At 33.6% G+C, this 22,868-nt stretch overlaps 1 protein-coding gene across 1 annotated transcript in view; it reads right to left on the reverse strand.

Annotated features, from left to right (window-relative positions):
* Positions 1-22,868, reverse strand: part of LOC101633639 (complement factor H) — a 52,051-nt gene that overhangs the window by 4,754 nt on the left and 24,429 nt on the right. Inside the window, exons 8-18 of the mRNA XM_012726961.1 lie at positions 20,163-20,348; positions 19,566-19,739; positions 15,927-16,109; positions 12,882-13,058; positions 7,480-7,656; positions 6,523-6,705; positions 6,252-6,425; positions 5,075-5,251; positions 1,668-1,850; positions 1,017-1,226; positions 297-470 (exon numbers count right to left, since the gene is read on the reverse strand). Coding sequence (XP_012582415.1) covers positions 297-470; positions 1,017-1,226; positions 1,668-1,850; positions 5,075-5,251; positions 6,252-6,425; positions 6,523-6,705; positions 7,480-7,656; positions 12,882-13,058; positions 15,927-16,109; positions 19,566-19,739; positions 20,163-20,348 — 1,998 coding nt within the window. The remainder of the gene's footprint in view (positions 1-296; positions 471-1,016; positions 1,227-1,667; positions 1,851-5,074; positions 5,252-6,251; positions 6,426-6,522; positions 6,706-7,479; positions 7,657-12,881; positions 13,059-15,926; positions 16,110-19,565; positions 19,740-20,162; positions 20,349-22,868) is intronic.

The raw sequence follows: 22,868 nt of genomic DNA on the forward strand, positions 1-22,868 counted from the left end.
TATCTTTTAAGATTATATATTTATATAGCAATAACCAACAGTAAAGTGAATAATTATGAGACTGAGGAGTTGTGATATAGGAGAGAAGTCTCTGGGGATTTACATCAAAGGATGTTGTAAATGTTTACAAGATAATATAAAAAGGAAATAAGTTGGTTCATGTTGTCAAACTTTAATTACTAGACAGATCAATTTTATAGCAGAAAATATCCACATATATTTTGTTTAATTATATAATTACCACTTAGTTTCATATTTGTACCACTTGATCTGAATAGAAAAAAGATACACTATACTTATGCATTCTGGTGGACTGGACCATTTTCCTCCTACACATTTTATAGAGGCAGGTCCATCAATCGCAAAGCCTTCAGTACAATTGTAGGTGACTTCTTCTCCATATTGGTAATTGTCTACCTTTAGCAATAGAGCACCATGTGGAATCAAAGGTGGAGGTTCACAAGGAAGACCTAAAAAGAAATGAAAGTATGATTCCATGTTTCACTTATTCTGGGATTTGAGTTAATGCACAATACAGGAGCTACCATCACATCACAGAGAAGGCACACAGAACTTTAATTTACTTACTTATTTCAGAATAAGTATACTTATTTCAGAATTATCAATGCTTCTCTATGTATAGTAGTAGAAATTAATCATCTTAAGGAAGCTTCATATATTCTAAGATATCAGAAAAGACATTTTAAGAAGAATCTTAAAAAAATTTGTAACACCTGGTGACAGTCAAATATACAATGTTTAATAAATAGGTAGGAACAAGAATTTGTAGGTTTAAATGATCAGAGTTTTAATTTCACAACATACTCAGCTTAAACATAAAATTGTTAGAATTTCAAGTGATCTATAATGAGTCAGTAAAATGAACAATAATAGGATTGATTTGATTATGGAAACATTTGTGAGTAAAATTAAAAAATTATATATTTTGTTTGATTGTTTATTTTTCAGTGATTTTACTGAAAATGGAATTTAGTTTGTATGGTGTTCTTCCTCACCTATACACTGAGGTAGAGAGCTCCATTTTCCCATGTGACATGTTATCTCTTCTTCGGCAGATGTCTTGAAACCATCGTCACAAATGTAACTAAATTTGGTGCCATGAGGATAGGTCTTAGATTCTAATGTAACTTTAGTTTTTTCTGGAAAGCTAGATAATTGAATGGTTCCATTTTCTATAACAGGTAGTTCTAGACATGGAATTTTTTCTATATAAAAAACAGAGATCAAGAGTCAATTACAAATATTGCTTAAGTTAAATACAAACATCATTTTGAACATTAAAATAGGGATAATTTTAACAAACTGACTTATTTAAAAGGTGAAAAAAGCTGAAACTGGAAAAGATGTATGTATCCATAAAATCTACATTACTATCCATTTATATAATATGCTCTGTTGTTCTGGCCCTGTTAGCATAAGAAATAAATTATGCATAAATGGACATTTTACAAGGTACATAATAGTTACCTGAATTTTTTGTCTGGATTCATTACACCGAAGCAAAAGAATTCTGATTGACACATAAACTAGATGCTAATTTAGCCTTTCAATATAAAGTGGAAAGATATAAAGAATTCATTTCTACAAAATACAGGGGGGGGTTTAACTTCATCTGAAAAAATCAATAAAAGGTAATCAACACTGACCAACACATTGTGGTATTGACTGCCATTTTCCATCTTTACACATAATTTCTTCTCCTCCCTGAATTATATAATTTTCTTCACAGAGAAGAGATATTCTTTCTCCATCATTGTAATTCACTGTAGTTGTCATTGCTTCAGCATGGAGAATCTGAGGTGGAGGTGGGCAAAGTTGTTTTGATACTTCTAAAAATATTAAAATTACATTTCTTGATTAAAAATCATGTTAACAATAATCAAGTAATAATTCAGTTCATGAGAAGCAATAATAATATATACGTGGTCAACTGATAATGTGTGTTCTGTTTAAATCAGTTCTATTTTCAGCTTTATAATACTTTACTGTATCATATTTATTTTTCTCCAGTTTCTTTTTTTTTTCTTCCTTAATCAGTTTTGAGTAACTTATGTGAAACCTACTTTAATTATTTCTAACAATTAGGGCATTCTAACAGAGTTACTCATTTGGTAGCAGGCACTACATCAAGAATGAAATCAGGATCTTATTTCATATATTCAAATAATTAAATGCATTAGGATTGGATTAAAACCCTCACAAGTTATCCTACAGGTAAAGGTTATTAGTCAGAGAAGAATTACATTTGCTAATGATTCTGATATATGTTATTGGCAGATATAAGATTTAGATATTCAGAAGTTATTTCATTAGGTTTATGCTATTTAGTGTACCTATTAGGTATGCAATGCTATTAGGTATGCTATTTAAAATTCAGAACTCGGCCCTCCCTGGTGGCGCAGCTGGTTAAAGCACAGCACTGAGAAGCTAAAGCCACTTCCACATGAGTTCCATTCCCGCCTGCCCTGGAGGTGACCCACATGGCGCGGCAGACCTCTCCTGACCCGCCCGCTGCTCCCCTCAGCAGTGTACCTTTTTGATCTGCCCGTTCTGCTCTCTGCTCTGTCTCTGGTGAAACCTCTAGCAGCCCCTGAGTCTCTGGCCTGTTCCCCAGTTCTGTATGCACAAATAAATAAAAATAAATCTTTTTAAAAAAAAATTCAGAACTCACCTGGGATTCCACTTCTAAGTTTGCCTTCAATTTAAGGGGATATGTAGGTAAATGAAATGCACTTGGATTAACATACTAACATATTAACAGCCTCACTTCAGTTACATACCTTCAGTTTATAAGAAAAGCCCTTGTAAAGAAAAGCTTGTGTATGAGCTATCATAAAACTGAGATATATATCTGAGAAATATGTGAAATATCTGTTCAACTAAGGAAAATAACTTTTTTACACCTTCCTATGATTCCTGTTACACTGTATCTTTATTTGATTAAAGGAAATTCATGTAAATGCTTTCATTTCTCCAATGTTGTATATTCAATTTAGGGAAATACTTGACTAATTAAAATATTTCATTCATGCTTACTAATATTGTCAGATTTTCTATTTCTAAGTCAAAAGCAATATTTAATTTTTAGTCAAAAACATTTTTTCTTATTTCTGTTTTAAATATCTTGGCAGTTTTATCAATTTATTTTCAAGGATTAATTTCATTTTATTGTTTATATTTTACCACTTTCTCCTGTACAATCTTAATTTGTATTTACTCTTTATAGATTTGCTAAAGTTCAGTCTAACTACAGTTTCTCTAAAAGCTGCATTATGTTCTACCAGTTGCCTGTTTATATTCTTTCTTAGCTTATAATAATGTATGCTTCAGTTATTCTTTATTTCTTTGTCCTTTTGGAAGTACGTTCTGTTCCAGTTTCTAAATTGCAGTTGCTTTTTTTATTTTGTCCTTTGCTATTATTTTATTTTTGCTTTTAGAGAGTATTTGAGGACATTGAGCACATTAAATTTGCTTGTTGGGAATTTTTTTATCACATGAAAAAGATCAACTGTTTTAAAATAATGTAGACTTCAGTACAAGAGAACCACACAAATACAGACAGATTTTTTTTTAATTACAGAAAAGTTAATTCACAATGAAAACTAGTGTAAGTGTGTATGCATACAAAAATATGTCACAGTACTTTAAACAAAGGTGGGCAGAACTAAACAAAGAGAAATACTTACAGTCCTAGTAAGCAACACTGATAGCTTTTTAACTTTGACTGATAGAACAATTAGACACAAAAAAATTTTAAAGACATTGATAAATTTGAAAAACACCACAAACCACTTTAACCAGATCTAATAATTAGAATATAACTATGTTTCTACATGAAAACATACCCACCACAAAAATAGAAAATATGTTGTACAGGGTCCTCCCTGGTGGCCCAAAGGATTAAAGCACAGTGCTATGAAGCTATCGTAGTCACTGCAGCATGAGTTTGATCCCCTGCCAGGGAGGTGACCCACATGGCATGGCAGACCTCTCCTGACCCGTCCACTGCTCCCCTCAGTAATGTAATTCATCATTCTGCCTGTTCTGCTCCCCACTCTGTCTGTGGTGAATCCTCTCACCCTCCTGTACCCCAGTTCTGTATGTACAGATACATAAATCTTAAACAAGAAAATATGTTGCACAATAAGAAACATAAGTGAATTTCAAAATACTAAAATATTATACAAAATATTTTATGACTACAAATTTTGACTAGAAATTAATAGAAATAGGTTATCTGAGCACAGTAGTGTATAATAAAAAGAATTAGGCCCTCCCTGGTGGCACAGCAGGTTGAAGAACAGCACTAAGAAGCGAAAGCCCGTTCCACATGAGTTCAATTCCTGCCTGCCCCGGAGGTGACCACGTGGCGTGGCAGACCTCTCCTGACCCGCCAGCTGTCGATCTGCCTGTTCTGCTCCCCTCTCTGTCTCTGGTGAATCCTCTCACCTTCCACATCTCTGGCCTGTACCCCAGTTCCGTATGGATAAATAAATAAATCTTAAAAAAAAAAACTTTGAAAAAAAAAGAAAAGCAATGATTTTCCAGTAACAATAAACATACCTACTGTCCAGATGTTAGTTTAAAACCACCACATTTCTGAGTGACCTACTATATATCTGACTGATGCACAAGATATCATTATTTTGTTATTTTGGTTAGTTTCTAAACTGCCTTCCAGTCTAAAACTTTATTTTTTAAGGTTTTATTTATGCATATAAGATCTGAGATGAGACCAGAGGTGCAGAGAAGAGGGGTGTGAGAAGACAGAGACAGAGTGGGTATCAGAACAGGTAAATACACTGCAGAGGGGAGCAGCAGGCAAGCCAGAAGAGGTCTGCTGTGCCATGTGGGTTAGTTCCGTGGCCAGGGATTGAACTCGTGCTTGAGTAGCTGTGGATAGCTTTATAGTCCTGAGATACAACCCCTTGTGCTACCAGGAAAGCCCCTAAAACTTATTTGTAGCATCAAATAAATAAATAATAAAAAGATAACTATTTTACAGGTTTAGAAATAGGATAAAAATTCAAGAGCTTTATTAACAGGAGCTTACCATTGCAGTTTATTTCCGGATTCCATTTTCCATTTATGCAGGTGGAATTTTTCCTTTCTTGTTTTCCTTTACATTTGTAACTTTTAGTGAAATTATGATTAAATTCAGTCTCTTGTGATGGATTTGGGTCATTTGCAAATAGCCTTGATGGCTTACACTTTTTAAGTAAATGTGTTTCTATAAAGTGAAAATTTTCCAGGAAAGATTAATTGTAAAACCAAAGACAACTACTCCAAAAATAGATACAGAATTCAATACTATCATGAAATTAGAATATATGTCTATAAATTCCACCAACCAGCTTATTCCTGATTACATTGCAAGAGATGAACTATTCTGTAGGAATATAATTCCTATCCCTCATTTAAGAAATTTTAGAGAAAATATCCATCATGGAGACATTTTCATATTGGATACTGGAAGAGCATAGGAGGTTCACTCCTTTGGATGATTACAATAGCAAACAGTTATTAGATGTCTAAATTTGTTCCCATATGTGAAATTCTACAGATTTTCACACTCACTTGTTTATTGATTTCAAGTATCTCTTTAATCTTAATTCATTAATCCAAAATAATTATCTATAAAATCAAAAATGTGTATTCTCTATAGAGAATCAAATATATAATGTTGCTAGTTTTAGTATATTTTTTCAAGAAAATTAATCCTATTTAATAAGAAAATAAATATACTATACATATAGTGTAGAACATGTTGATTTAAGCAGATCTTTTGTATGATCACCAAACAGAAACAGATACTTAAATATGAAATTGGGAATTTGAAGTCAAGAATTGTTTCCTACATATACATTTAAAATGTGAAGCAATTGGGAAATGTGAAAATGTAGCCTAGAGGCAGGTATAAAACAAGCAATGGGAGGATAAAATTGGAATTAGACCTATTACCGCTGAGAGGGGATTACATTAAAGTACATATGGGTAGAAGATTAACTACAGAAAGGAAAACTGTGAAATCAGAAGAGAATATAGTTGAAGCAAGTGTTTTGGTTTAAATTGGAGCAAAAATTAGAAAGTTTTCATGACTGATATTACTTAGGGTCATGCAATTTTGAATTCATTATAATTTGAGAATATCTCCATATTTCAGTAATGTTGCAAATGGTTTCAAATAAAATATTAAGTTGATAAATAATAATTTTAAGAGGTATTCTTACCAATGCACTTAGGAAGTTGGCTCCACCTTCCATTCATGCATGTGATTGAGCTGTGACCAATCAGAGTAAATGTTTCTCTGCAACTGACCTGTACTGAATCTCCATGGTGATATATAGGGGCAGCATTCTCAACAAGGCCATTAGCAAGGTCAGGTATATCTCCACATCTCGCCTCTGAAAATCACACAAAAAATGTTCATCTTTAAAATGTAATTTGTTATACATGAACACCAGCAAAAGTCTTAATTGCATTTAATTTTTTATGCATTACCAATACACTTAGGCAAATGTGTCCATTCTCCATCAACACATTGAATTTTATTTGAACCCTTCATCAAAAATCTGTGATTGCAAACATATTCTACCACTTCATTGTGTTCATATTCTTCTTTCTGTGCTTCTTTAACTTGTCCATTCAGGAGTTGTGGAGGTGGACCACATGATTCTACTTGCTCTATAGTAGAAATATTGGTAATTAGTGGTTAAATTGTGTATTTCACAAATTTTAAACTGTGAAAATTGTAAATTTTTTAAAACCCAGCAAAATAATTTTTTTATTTAATTTGTTTTCTATTGTATAATATATTGTAACATTCTTAAACTATGAAAAAAGAAATGTTATTTACACTTGATTCATTTCCCCCATCTCTATTACTTTTATTGAACTAGCTTGTTGGCAGTATATTTAAAGTCTGTAAAATATTTGCTAAATATAGATATTCCAAAATGCTTATAAACCAATTAATAGTTATGTAAACTATAGCTATATTAATATTCCATGAATATTTTAAAAAACACATGAACTTTCAAAAAACATCATTACTTGAGATTAACATCTGATCAACATGTTTTAAATTTGATTAAACTAGTACATGTAATTCAGTTGACTATAAGATGCTTCAACAATATTTAAACACAATGAAATGAGTTATTAACCATGCTATGTGGAATAGCTCATATTAATGTTGGACTTTGGATAGCAGGAAAAATAACAAGGTAGCCCCTCTCATGTTAACCACCTTACATGTATTGATACTTTAACTACATATTTCAGAACAATTAAAATTGTTAAATAAGGAAATCTTGACATTTCTACTACCCAGCACATATCCTCTGGTTTCATGCATTAGGTTATATACCCAATGGAAGCCAACAGAAAATAAAGAGAGGAAAAAATATTGATACCCAAATTCTAATTCTTGTTTCAACAATTGTAAATAATAATTACCTTTACATGTTGGAAAATTAGGGGACCATCCAAAGTGGTAGCACTGAACTGAATCTGGTCCAACTCTTAAAAATTTTGGTCTGCAGGATAATTTCACCACATCTCCAACTTTATATTTGTTTTTGGAAGGCTTAACTCTTAAGTGATCATTTATTCTGGGAATTGTACATTCTCTTTCTATAAGAAAAGGTCAAGTATTTTACTGAAAATATCACTGCCCACATAAATCTTAAATATGTCATATAAAAATGATGTGCCATCATCTTCAAACAACTAACAACAACAAATGTTGGCGAGGATGTGGAGAAAAAGGAACTCTCCTGCACTGCTGGTGGGAATGCAAACTAGTACAACCACTATGGAAAACTGTTTGGAGGTTCCTCAAACTGCTAAACATGGAGCTTCCCTACGACCCAGCAATCCCACTCCTAGGTATCTACCCAAAAGACACAAAAACACTGATTGAAAAAGATACCTGTACCCCCATGTTTATTGCTGCTTTATTTACAATTGGAAAAACATGGAAGCAGCCCAAATGCCCAAAAGTGGATGACTGGATAAAAAAGATGTGGTACATATATACAATGGAATATTACTCAGCAACCAAAAAGGAGAAACACATGTCTTTTGCAGCAACTTGGATGGAGCTGGAAAAGATCATGCTTAGTGAGATAAGCCAGAAAGAGAAAGAAAAATACCGGATGGTTTCACTCATAGCAGGAGTATAATGGACCAGGCGAGAAAATAACAAAAATAATGAACAACCATATACCAGAGACATTTTGTGGGGGTGAAGTGGGGAATGGGATCAAAAATGGGGGAGGGGGAAGGGAGAAAAATGCATGGGACTATGGTGGTGGCACACAGGTGATTTAGTGATGGGAAACCCGCGGGGATTACAAATCGAGATGGAAAAAAAATGTGCAACATGATGTAAAAATAAACTTTTGTAATAATTTTTAAAAAAGTAAAAAAAATTAAAAAAAAAATGGAGAAAGAGAAAAAAAATGATGTGCCAGATGTACTGCATATACAGAGGAACATCAGATAAACCTCCCTCTAAACTCATGGGAAGTTCTTTAAAAAATATTACAATATTGAACATCAGTATATGTATCTTGCAAGTTTATTTGTATTTGTAAAGGTAACTTGTTTATAATGTGCTGATTTTATAACTGATATTTATAATCTTTAGTGTTATATTTTGGTACTCAAAGGATACAACTATCTTGTCAGATCGTAGAAATACTGCTATGGTTTTTAAATTGCACACAAATAGAAATTAGTATTTTTATTTAATATTATTTGGAACTGGAAAACACTGAAACATTTCTAATATAATTGGAGAAACATTAAAAAGTCACTTCCTTAAGTAAATAAATCAAATAGAAATATTAGCAGAAAAAAACCATGATCATATTGAAATATGAAACAAAATGAAAAAACATTGTGTTCAAGGATGCATAAGTATATTCATAGTGTCCTGAATATTTACATAATAGATCATCATCTACCTTTATTATATTATCATTTATACTAGATTTTAATACATTGCTTCTTTTCCTGATTGAATTAAGAATTTTAAATCTCTAAAATTTGTACAATTTACGATATTGCTAGGTATTATCAAAAATCACTTTCACTTGGAAACCTATCTAGAGAATAAATTTACAATATTAAAAGCTGGAATTCAAAATTTAGAATCATGCAAAAAATAAAATTCATGCCATGTAAGAGTCAATTATTGGACATTATAAAATTAGAAGTAAGTGATTTTAAAGTAATGACACAAATAAAACTCAACATGCTTGCTTTAGTTTTAATGTTGAGTAAATTAATTGAGAACATCACACCTTGAATGAGAAGTACTGGAATTCCATTCCTCAAATTCTATTTCATATTCTGCAAAAAGGTCACTTTATTTGTAGTGTCTTTGTCTATACATTTTATGCTCATTCTATATGAATTCTATATGCGATCACACTGAGAAAATTTTTGCCTTAACAGCAGCAACAAAGAGATCTTAGCTGTTGGTAATTTTTCAACAGCTGTATTTATATAAAGATGTCTTGGCCCTTCCTTGTAGCACAGTGGGCTAAAGGGCAGCACTGCAAGCTGGCAGCAGGGGCTTCAGTGCAAATTTGATCCCCGCTCCAAAAGTGACCCACATGGTGCGACAGTCCTTTCCTGTCTCTGCCTGCTGCTCCCAAATTCTGTATGCATAAATAAAAAATATAATGTGTTAGGAAATGTGGTTTAAAGGAGGAGCTGAATGGGCATACCCTGAATGGGAAATATTTGTCTTTATTCAACAGTGAGAATTGTAAATCCTAACACTACTATAGTAAGTCTTCTCAAATATCTTCAGTAGATGCTTGGGAACTGTGACTTTAAGCAAAGAAATCTATAACCGAAGCAGGTTTCTGAATAACCTACTTTTGATTGACATTAGCCAGGATTGTGTTTTTCTCATTAACTTTATCAGGAAGGACATTGAGCAAAATGATGTATTCAAAGACCTGCTATACTTGGAAATGTTAGTATGATTTTTTTTTAATCTAAGGTTTATGGTTTGACTTAAGTGGTTTATAACAATTCTTTTGAAGAGAATTCTAAAAAAATGAAATCTTGGAGTATTTGAAGTAAACTCAATTATCAGTCTGTGTACAGTTTTCAGCTACATGATTGAGAAAGTTGTTTTTAAAAAACATTAAACTAATTGGAAAGACAAGGAAACCACTCAAATACCCAAAAGTGGATGACTGGATTAAAAAGATGTGCTACATATGCACAATGGAATATTACTCAGCAACAAAAAAATAAATAAACACATGCCTTTTGCAGCAACATGGATGGAGCTGGAAAAGATCATGTTTAGTGAAATAATCCAGAAAGAAAAGAAAAAATGCTGGATGGTTTCACCCACAGCAGGAGTATAACAGACCAGGCGAGAAAATAATAGTAATAATGAACAGCTATATACCAGAGACATTTTACAGGGGTGAAGTGGGGAGTGGATCAAAAACAGTGGGGGGAAGGAAATGCACTGGACTCTGATGATGGCACATGGGTGATTTGGTGATGGGAAGCCCATGGGGATTACAACTGAGATGGAAAACTGCACAAAATAAAGTAAAAATAAACTATTATATTATTAAAAAGAAAAAGAACACTAAACTGTTATTTGTTCATTCAACTTCTGGGTACAATGCCAGACAAGCTTACCTCATTTGAATAATAAACTCAGTCTGTATCTTCCTGGTCTCCACTTTACATACTTTCTACTTTACCTAGAGTTGCTTTCCCCTTTTGCCTTCACTCATTCTCAGATGACCTTGTATCCTATTTCAAAGGACAACTTTTCAGATTAGATTTACGTATCGATTATCCTGTCTTCCTCCTATTAAACTGCTGCAAGTAGCTTTGTTGCCCCTAGTACCTGCACTGACCTCTGGTTCCCTTGCCTTCCCTCCCCATCTCATGAGATCCATTTCAGCCTGCTGTTTTCTCTGCTCCTTCTCATAATCATCCATATGCTATCATGACTCCATCTTTTTTGTATTTCATTTTCCTTCTACCACTTATTTCCTCTAGTAATATCTTGGTAATACCCATTCTTTTGCTTAGCCAAATTACTTGAAAGCTCTACTCCAAGTATATTAAATTTTCTTACAAATCATTTTCTTCAGGGGTTCTGTACAGATTCTGCTATGTCTTCATCAGAACTTTCTGTTGTGGTTATTGTTGGACTCTAGGTAGTCAGATCCAACACTTTTTAATGCTTTTCTAATGCCATATATCAGCTGAATTAGAAATGTTTACCACTTCAGCTATCATAAGATGTAATTTGATTACAGTTTCTTGGGTTTTGTGACATTGGCATCGTGGCAGGGATTTTATAATGGCAATTCAGTCTAATAAACAAAGCACTACTTCACATTACAGAGACTTCATGAATATTAAAATATTTTACAGATAAGAATGCATAAGCAAACTTCAGATAGTCTTGTTTTTGCCCAACTTGTCTGCTTAGTAAATTCTAAATTGTACTTAGAACCCATCTAAGTTGATTCCACAGGTTTTACCATTCATTAATCAATTTATTATGCCTCATTTTCCATCACTCATTTTCTTCTTTCCATATCTATAACAAAGTTCTATGTCCTTTACGCATGAGTCTCTGGGTTCTAACTATGTTGTCACCATTTCTTTTTTGTCTCACAACTAAATGTTAGAATGATCTTTTATCTGTCGTGAGATCTCATTTTTCTTCATTCTGTATTACTTTCCTATTTTGATAGGATGATAACCCCAAATATATGTCTCTTGGCTGCACTTATATGTTCAACTCTGCAGTTACAGATCTAGTTTAAACCATCTGTGGGGAACTCAGCCATATATGCTCAAGGTCAAAGTTGTGATGTTCCTCCCCAAATCTTCTCTCTCCTGCCAATACTAACTTACAGAAAGGCATACCTATTTAATTATTTTTTAAAAATGTTCAGAAAAATTTGAACATTGATGGGGTTCCTGTGACTGTATTCTTTATTTCACTTAATATTTTAATAACATTTCCTATGTTTTGTTGCACCAAATATATCCCAAATCTGTCCTTTGTTCTGTATGCTTCAGCCACCACCCTGTGTAACTCTTACCATTTTCTTAGCATACATAGACTCTAGAATATTCTCTTGCCAAGTATAAGCATGGTTCACAGGGAAAAGATATGTTCAAAAATACACCGTGAAGAAGTATGTTCAAAAATAAAATTTTCAAAAACCTTTATGACTTTTGACTAATTTTAAAATTAATACAAATACTGTATGCCCTAGCCATTATTCCATTGTATTCTAGCCATCCTTAGCTTAAATTTTCCACCACATCTTGAGTAAAATCTGCTCACCCTGAAATTTCCCAAATATTGTTTGGTTTTCCAAGTTTTGCACATATTATTTGCTTGCAGTGGAACACTACATACACTCATTTCCCACAGATCCGGACCCTATTACTAGCCCAGGAAAACAGGTGAATGGTAAGCAATGTCAAATTAAGAACTCCCTTCAGGACATGCAGAAACTTAAGAGCAAAAAAAACTGGTAAGTTTGTAAAAAGCTGTAATTTTGCTAGCTAGTAGCCAGATTGCTATAATTGAAAGCTTGTTTTTAGAATGACCAAAACAGCTAGACTATATTCACAAGTCTATGATGTATATGGCCCATAGAAAACATTATTTTAACACACTGTGTTAAAGATAATTATCTTTGGACATCAAAACAACCTCATTTGTCAGTTCATAACAATGAACAAGTGACACCTTAATGTTAAATCATTGTCCCTTAAAAATGACTCTACTTATCAACTTTACTAATTCTGAAAAAGAAAACACCAAAAAAAGCACTTACCATAGCACACAGGTTTACCGGACCAACCATTACCACCACACACTATGGAGCCGCTGGCATCTCCGTCTCTGCTTTCATAGCCCACGTCACATTCATACTGCACCTCGTCGTTGAGCTTAAACCAACTGCTATTACTTTTGGGTCTGGCATGCTCGAATACTGGCATATCACACGACTCTAAAGCATGACAGAATCGAATATTCCATTTCTAATATCATTTAATGGACAATCTAATGGAGTAAATACCACCCCAAGGGAAAACAGCATTATCAAAGAGTCTGCTATTACCAAAGAGTGTGCTAATTATATAAAATAAGCTATGTCAATGTTAAGTCCCTGTCCTGAAGCTTATTCACAGTGAAAAAATATGTTTTCCACACTTAAATTCTCTGAAAATTTTGTTTTAAGAACATTTTTTCAATTACATTTCTGCCATTCTGCTGAGAGAACAAAACAGACCATTGCAGATATATTATTCTTATTGTTAATAAACCAGAATAGCATTTTATGAGTCAAGATGTCAAACTTTGTAACAGTTGTGACTATCCCAGATAACAAAAGATTAATTGCAAAAAAGATTAATTTTCAATAATCTGAATAAAGTGTTAAACATTCTATAAAGCTGTTTACTTTGAAACATCTTAAGTTTAAGGAATAATGCTGATTTAATGTCTCAAATATTTTCCTATATCTTTGTATTCTTCTGTAATTATCAAGGTTGAGTATAGAGTTCTATTGTTCATAACTAGGTATAAGAAAATAAAATATTTAAATATAGTTTCAATGTTCACTACTGCTGTTCTACATACAGCAAATAAAAAATTAATTTCCCCAATTTTATAATTTCTAGTGTAAAGCTGTTAAAAATAAAGCAAAATGATACTAATAAGGTAATATGACAATAGAGATATTTCCTCTTTCATAATAACAGTGTTATAATAATCACAATTTAGTATGATATAAGTTTGAGGTAGGGGCAACTATATCCTTTATAGCTCTTTGACTGGGATCATAAAGCATAGAAATTGTCAAAAAATGGAAATGAAAGGAAAACAGTAAAATGTGTATCTTAAATATGCATTTAAGTGACTGTTAAATATCACTTTAAAAATGTCATTGACTTTAGGGTTAATAAAACTAAGCAAGTTGTTCTTAGAAAATCTTTATAAATGTCTAGATAGTGTGAAAGGAGAATCTTTAAACAACATATTTTGGTACTATCTAGAAATATTTCTCTGTCTCCATAACTACATGGCATTTATGAAAATTTTCTAGAGGATTTTCTAAAATGGCCCTGTCCTATAATATCTAACTTATACATTACACAAGTTACCGTATTCTAAGATCATGCATTGTGCACCCATATGTTCACATAAAAAAAAATGTACTCTTTATTTCTAAAAACCAAGAATTTTATATAAAAATGAGTACCTAGAAAAAAAAATGCAGTAAGCACAGAAATCTCAGGTAGAAATAATTGAGTGTACACTAGTATACACATAATTATCCATAAATAGTTTTTAAATCACAGGATATTTTAAATTACAAAAAAAAACTTGACATAACAAGGATAAATAGATGGGGCTCCATCAAGTTAAAGAGCTTCTGTACAGCAAAAAAGACATTACAAAAGACAGACATCCCACTGATTGGGAAAAATTTTCTCACACAAAATGAGTGGTAAAGGATTGATCACAAAGATATACAAAGAACTGATGAAACTCAACAAAAATAAACAACCCCATCAAAAAATGGGCAAAAGAGCTAAAAAGACACTTCTCCAAAGAGGAAATGCAGATGGTCAACAAGCATATGAAAAAAATGTTCATCACTTGTAATAAGGGAGATTAAAACCACAATGAGATACCACCTCACACCCCAGTGAAAATGGCACATTTTCAAACAACTAGCAACAACAAGTGTTGGCGAGGATGTGGAGAAAAAGAAACTCTCCTGCACTGCTGGTGGGAATGCAAACTAGTACAACCACTATGGAAAACTATTTGGAGGTTCCTCAAACTGCTAAACATGGAGCTTCCATATGACCCAGCAATCCCACTTCTAAGTATCTACCCAAAAGACACAAAAACACTGATTGAAAAAGATACCTGCACCCCATGTTTATTGTTGCTTAATTTACAATTGGAAAGACATGGAAACAGCCCAAATGCCCCAAAATGGATGACTGGATTAAGAAGATGTGGTACATATACACAATGGAATATTGCTCAGCAACCAAAAAAATAAATAATAAACACATGTCTTTTGTAACAACATGGATGGAGCTGGAGAAGAAATGCTTACTGAAATAAGCCAGAAAGAAAAGAAAAAATACTGGGTGGTTCCACTCATAGCAGGAGTATAACAGACCAGGCAAGAAAATAATAATAATGAACAGCTATATACCAGAGACATTTTATGGGGGTGGAGTGGGGAATGGGATCAGAAACAGTGTGGGGAGGGAAATGCACTGGATATGTGTGATAGCACATGGGTGATTTGGTAATGAGAAACCCACGGGGATTACAACTGAGATGAAAAAAATGCACAAAATGATGTGAAAATAAACATATTATTAAAAAAAAAAAAACTTGACCTAAAAAAATGGATTGGGGCCCTCTCTCGTGGTGCAACGGGTTAGGTTGCAACACTGCAAGCAAGCAGCAGCTGCTTCAGTGCAAGTTCGGTACCTGCCCCTGAGGTGAGCCACGTGGTGTGGCAGACCTCTCCTGATCTGCTTGCTGATCCCCTCAGCAGTGTACCCTGAAATTCTGCCTGTTCTTCTCTCCACTCTGTCTCTGCCTCTGCAATTCTGGCCTGTACCTCAGCTCTGTATAAATAAATAAATAAATCTTTTTAAAAAATGGATTGGTATTGGACTCTACTGTTAATCTTAAAAGGCAAAATTTTATATATTTTTTCAGTTACTTTTATATATCTTTTCATAGAGAACCATGCAAGCAACCTCACTCCAAATAATCAAGTTAAAACTAAGCTTTTATACAGTATCATTTAGGTGAGGAAAACTAGCCATTAATTACTTACTAATGCAGATAGGTTGAGCTGACCATCCACTTTGCATACATTTAATTGATCCTGACACTTTACCATCTTCAGTTAAGTATCCTGGTTTGCATCGATATTGTGCATCCTTATGTAAGGCATATGTTAATTCAGATTCAGAAATAAAACCATTTTCAATGTCTAAATCTGATTTTGAGCATGTTTCTAAAAGGGAGAAAGCATATGAAAAGGTAAGTATATGTTCAAAAAACATTTTCATAATGGCTCAAATAATATAACAACATAAAAATTAAGGAGTCATTCATGTTCAGGTTCTAGTGTTTTTTAAAAAATAAGTTGAATTACTGAGATACAAAGTCAAGATATATTAGTTATTCCTTTTTGGAACAAAGCAAATTTAAAATAGTCAGAATCATTGCAAAGGAACAAAGGCAAAGGAGAAAGATTATCAGACATCCAAAGGCAAAGTAATAACTCTAAACATACTCCTCATACATTTTTATGAAGATCGACACAAAATTGATCATATATACAAAAACAAAATATAACTTCTGGAAGAATGGATGGAATTGGTTTAGGCATAAATATCACCAAAAGCTTGGTTCCTCAGAGAAAATTTTAATTCAGTGAATGGTATCAATATTAAACATTTTTACTCTATGGAAAGATTAGTGAGAAAATGAAGAGTAAAGCTACATTGGAGGGAAATATTTGCCAACCATATGTCCAACAGAAAGACTTGTGGCCAAAATATTTAAATTAGTTTTAAAAATACAATAATGCAAAAAGAACTCAGTGAAAAAGTGGGGAGTATTTCCACAGTCTTAAAAAAATTATGTAACCAGAAAATAATGTTCAGCAGCATTAGTTACTGAGCAATGGAATACCACCACATACATATTAGCATATCAATTAAAAGTCAGAAGAAACTAATTATTACCCAGTCCTAGTAAAGCTAAGGAACAGTTGGAGTGATTAGACATTGCATATATGAATGAAAATGATCACCCAAGACTTGTAAAATTAACTATGTACTTAGCATCCATCCAGCAATTCCAGACCTGTATATTTACCCATGAAAAGTGAATCTTTGGGGGCCCTCCCTGGTGGCGCAGCAGGTTAAAGCACTGCACTAAGATGCTTAAGCCACTTCCACATGAATTCGATCCCCGCCTGCCCCGGAGGTGACCCACATGGTGCGGCAGACCTCTCCTGACCCGAACACTTCTCCCCTCAGCAGTGTACTTTGTCAATCTGCCTGTTCTTCTCCCCACTCTGTCCCTGGTGAATACTCTCACCCTCTGCGTCTCTGGCCTGCACCCCAGTTCTGTATGAATAAATAAATCTAAAAAAAAAAAAATAAAAGTGAATCTTTGGTATTCTCTGGTGGTCTAGGGTCACTGTCACCACTGTGGCCTGAGTTTGATCCCAGGGGCAGGGAACTAACCCACATAATGGAGCAGCTGAACTCTCCTGTCTTGCCCATTGCTCCCCTCAGTAGTGTAGTTCAGTAAATCTACTCATCCTATGCCCCCACTCTGTCTCTAGTGAATCCTCCTACCGCCGGCACCTCTGGTCTACACACCAGTTCTTCTACACAAAAGTAAGTTTAAAAACAATCTTAAAAGAAAAAGAAAAATGAATTTGTGTTCATAGAAAAACCTTTATATGAACATTTTTAGCAGAAACATTCATAAACGCCCCCAGTTGGAAACATCCCACATGTTTTCACTGAATGAATGTACGAACGAAAATGGTATACAATACACAATACAATGGGATAAAACCCAACAATAAAAATAATTACTATTGGTATATGCAACAACATGAATTACACTGATTCAAAACTAGACTAACAAGAAAACGTGGTGTGTACTTCCATATATATGACACTCTGGAGAAAGCACAGCTATAAGTATAAAGAACAATTTAGAGATTTCTAGTGGTTAGGGGTAGAGAATGGTTTAGCTACAAAAGGCAGTATGAAGAAAATTTGCAGTGAGAGAACTGGTAATTATGTTGTTTTTGGCAAAAGTTAGGTGGTGAGTATATCGGTCAAATGTAGAATTGTGCAACAACAAAAAAAGTAAAATTGCAGATAATTTTTTTTTTAATTTAAAATATATGCGTAGGGCCCTTCCTGCTGGCACAAAGGGTTAAAGCACAGCACTGTGAAGCTGCCATTGCATCTTGAGTTTGATCCCCAGCTAGGGAGGTGACCCTCGTGGTGTGGCAGACCTCTCCTGACCCACATGCTGCTCCCTTCAGCAGTGTATTTCAGTACGTCTGCCTGTTCTGCTCCCCACTCTGTCTCTGGTGGATTCTCTCACCCCCCTCACCTCTAGCCTGTACCCCAGTTCTGTATACATAAATAAATCTCTTAAATGAATGAATGTTTTAAAATAATATTAAAAATAATAAATCATACCCTCCATCACTTGGGATCAAATGTAAAACTATTGTGTTTTTCTGAGATGCCTTATTTCCTTCACACTTCATGTTTTTTAAAGTTTTTAATTACTCTCCTTGCCTTTGAAATAGTTCCTCTAGTCTCTATGATGAACATTAGCAGAGAAATATTTCTGTGAAAACTTTTAAAGGCTCTGCGACTTTTCCTGGGACCTTGTTTACAGATATACCTGCTTATAGTGTATTGTCATCACTAGCAAGGAAATTCTTAAATTGCCTGCTTTTTCTCTTTTGCACTCAGTCTGGCACCTGACAATTCCCTCTTGGCTTATCCTGAAACAGTGCTGAATGCTGAAGTCTGTGTTTTATCCCCATTCCTGAATAATAAGTCAGCTTTCTCGTGCTCACTAGCCATCTGTGAAGATGCACGTTTTGGCATGTGTAGAGCAGCTGCCCATGCTGTGGGGTGGGTTTGCTAGTGAAGTGTGCAGAGACCTGCAGTCCCTGTGAGTGAGCAGGCTCTGTAGTACACTTACGCCAGGGCCAGTGGAAAGGCGTCCTAATGGAGGCTCCAGAGGTGGGTGGGAACTCTGTCCCTGGATGAATTCTGACCTCTGGATGCCCTCTTCAAGTTTCCCACCCTCTGTGTTACTGCTGATTCCTCTATTGTGGGCTAGTGTGGATGTGATAGGAAAGAAAGGGGACTTTTTCTAAGTGTCAAGTGTAGTTCAGGACATTGGACATGCACTTTTTTTTTTCCTTTTGCCCACTGGAGAAATCATGGACTGAGTGTATCTCTCGGCACTGAGTTAAGTGAAGCTGTTATTGTCATCCACTCCAGTGCATCCAATCTGGAACCAGTTGTTTCAACAATGTGCTAAAAATGTTAGATTTCCAGATTCCCACAAAGATACTCTTCTTCACAGGTAACTGTCAAAAACAGTGCCTTTTGTAGAGAAGATGGTGGAAACTCTTATATACCCTTCTTGCTGATAGCACTCTCTTATTACAAATTTTGTCTGTGGATCTTCTACTGTTTTCTTGACTCAATGTCTTTCAATAGCACATTAATTTTGATGTGTCCTTATCAAGAGATTGCTATATCCATGCATACACACTTGAAAAAAAGTAAAACCAGATAGATCCATTGGCAAAACAGGAAGCTGATATAAACTTTTTGCTGCAGTTAAGATATACAAGTTTTGGAAAATCATCAACATACTGGGTTCCTAGGTAAGTTCCTGTACTTACTGACTCGGATGCATTTGGGAGGAGGGGACCAGTCATTTTCTGTACATGTCATTGTACTCTGCCCATCCTCAAGACTGTAGCCAGCATGGCATTTAACATGAACAGATTCACCCTGTAAATACCATGCATTTCCAGAACTGTATCCATTATCCAAATTAAAGAGAGCACATTTTCCTAAGGATCACAAAAACGATAAATGAAAATGAAGAAACCTATGTTTGTTTAAAGAATAAAACTAAAAATGTCTTTACAGTGCTTAATTAACAATATGGTAACATAAAAAAAAAACCACTAGTGCTTTTTTTTTCTTTTGCTAAATGTTTGTTTAAAAATATTAAATCAATTTCTGAAGTTATTTATCTTTTTTAATTACTAAAATGTAAATTATGTAGAGTTATATAAAATCCCTAGTTTATTTCTCATATAATTTTCATGAATAATTCCTCCAATAACGAACTGTTTTGAATTATTTTGGTTTTTTGGCTCACAACATTCAACTCAGCCTTATTTTGTCAGATAAGACTTAATTGTACTCCTTTTTCTGTCTCCATCTTTTGAAAGATTTATAAACGCACAATTTTAAAGATGTTTACTTACTGAGACATGGCAGTGCTGGATCCCATCCTGTTGTTGTGCAAGTAATTCTACCCCATGTCACTCGTGAAGGGGTCGAAAACATGGAATCACAGGAATAGTAAAAATACTGTCCTATTTGTATTGGAGTGTATTGCACTTCATATTGTAGCCTTCCATGTTTAAGCTCTGGAAAATCACAAGGCTTCACTTGCAATAGGAAAAAAATATATATATAAATCATGTTTAATCCAATTAAAAAATTAGAAATTGTTTTCTCGATTAATTTTCTTATCTGCATAATTATACTAATTGCATTGGGAGTCTCGGACAAAAAAAAATGTTAAAAATGATTGCAGTGAATGAGGAAGCCCTTGCTGATAATGATAACATTATGCATGCATGTCTTATGATGTATAAATTTACATTAAAGTCTCCAGGAAGAAATCTGTACAGAACTTTTTAATGCAAACTCCTGGAGAGCATAAATACTAGTGTTGGTTAATTAAACAAGCTTCTTGGTGTAAATGACAGTACTGATTTTATCACTCATTATATTTATCTACTTACTTAATTTATTGTTAATTGAAGTAATTTTTGAATACCCCTACTGGTATTGCCACTATAGTACTCTCACCACTAAATCACTAAAATAGTCCATTGGGCTCCCTTCTCTCTATCTTTACCTCTCCTCAACCCTTCCCCACACCTCCTCCAACCTTATCCCTTAAATAAACAGCTTTCAAGGGTTAGTTTTTAAGTTTGTCTTTACCTGACCCTTAATTAAGTTACTATGTATTACAGACATTAGTGATACAATCACATATTTATCTTTCTTTTATTGACTTATTTCACTTAGCATTTCCATCCATATTAGTGAAAATGGTATCAGTTTATCTGTTGTAATTACTAAGTAACAGTGCACTGTGTGTGCATATATATATATATGTGTGTATATATATATACGCATGTATAATATGTGTATATGTATGTATGTATGTATTTATATATTATATACCATATCTTCTTGATTCATTCACCTGTTTTTTTTGGGCACTTTGGTTGTTTCCACAATTTGGCTATTAGTAAATAGTGCTGCAATAAACACAAGTGTCAATTTCCTTTTGAATCAGTGCTTTTTAATTTTTTCAGTAGATGCCTGGAAGTGGAATTACTGGGTCATATAACAGTTCCATTTTTAATGTTTTGCAATACCACCACATTGCTTTCCATAAGGGCTGGATTGATCTGCATTCCCACCAGCAGTGTAAGAGAAAAGAGTTCCCTTTTCTCCACATTTTTATCAGCACTTGTTTCTGCTATTTTCAACATGGGTCCTACTCACAGGTGCAAGATGATATCTCACTGTGGTCTTGAATTGCACAGAGAACCATCAAGATACCACAGAAAAAAAATTAACCACAACAACTAGATTAACAGTAGCAGGATATAAAAGCAACACACAAAAATCAGTTGCCCTCCTGTATATAAGCAATGAGATAGAGAAGTTAAGAAAGTAACCCTATTTACAATACACCAAAAAAAAAAAATTAAATACCAAGGAGTAAACCTAACAAAGGAGATAAAAGATTTATACAAAGAAAACTATTACACATTGTTAAAAGAAATAAAAATCACAAAATAAATGGGAAAATATTCATTGTTCATAGATTTGAAGACTCAACAGTGTCAAAATGGTCATCCTAACCAAAGCAATATACAGATCCAGTACAATCCCAATAAAAAAATCAATGGCATTTTTCAAATAACTGGAAGAAACACTATTGAAATTCATATGGAATCCCAAAGACCCTGAATAACAGAAACAATTCTGACAAAAAAGACAGAATGAAAGTATCATATTTCCAGAGTTCAGATTACATCATAAGAGCATAATTATTAAAACAGTCTAGTTCTAAAACAAAAACAGATACACAGACCAATTGAGCGGAGGTTCCTGAAATAAACACATACCTACATGAACAGTTAATTTGTGATGAAGGAGCCAAGAACATTTACTCATTTCATTTTCATTTCTATCAGATTCAGAGCCCTGTCTTTTTTCCCCAAGTCAAGTCAGTGTAGGGAAATAATGAGGTTTTTTTCCATCAATGCTCATTATTTTTTTATCAGAACTATTTTAAAATACAGAAAAGTGTATTTTCCATTAATCACATCATAGAGAAAAATGTTATTATTCATGCTTCAAACTAGCTATTGAGGGAAGTTTTGCAGTATTTACCAGAGAAATAGACTAGAATTATTTCCTCTTATACCAGAGAAATAGACTAGAATTATTTCCTCTTATTTTCATAGGACTTGATTAAATATTTATAAATTTAATTGGAGATTATTTTTAATGTCATAAATATTTGTAATGAGTTATAATGAATGCTTGTCATATATGTAATATGTATTGTGTATCTTATGTTATATATTAAGTGATGTGCTGTTTGAACAACTTTACATATATTATTTTTCAGAAATATTTGTCCTTTCATGGTGTTTGATTATAGTCCATTAATTTTGATATCATTATCGTGTTAATTTTCTATGAAAGGTGATATTATACAAAACTTAATACAACACATTAAAAATGTTTACACACACAGAAAGAGCACTTCATTCCTTAAGTTCACTTTTCCATTTCTTTTTTGTTTGAATCAAGAAAATTTTCAGGTAGTTTTACGTCTTTTCATGTGGATTATAAACTTTTAATCATTGCCTATA

This window comes from Condylura cristata, unplaced genomic scaffold (genome assembly GCF_000260355.1).
Source record: "Condylura cristata isolate star-nosed mole 26May11 unplaced genomic scaffold, ConCri1.0 scaffold00018, whole genome shotgun sequence".
Taxonomy (NCBI): Eukaryota; Metazoa; Chordata; class Mammalia; order Eulipotyphla; family Talpidae; genus Condylura; species Condylura cristata.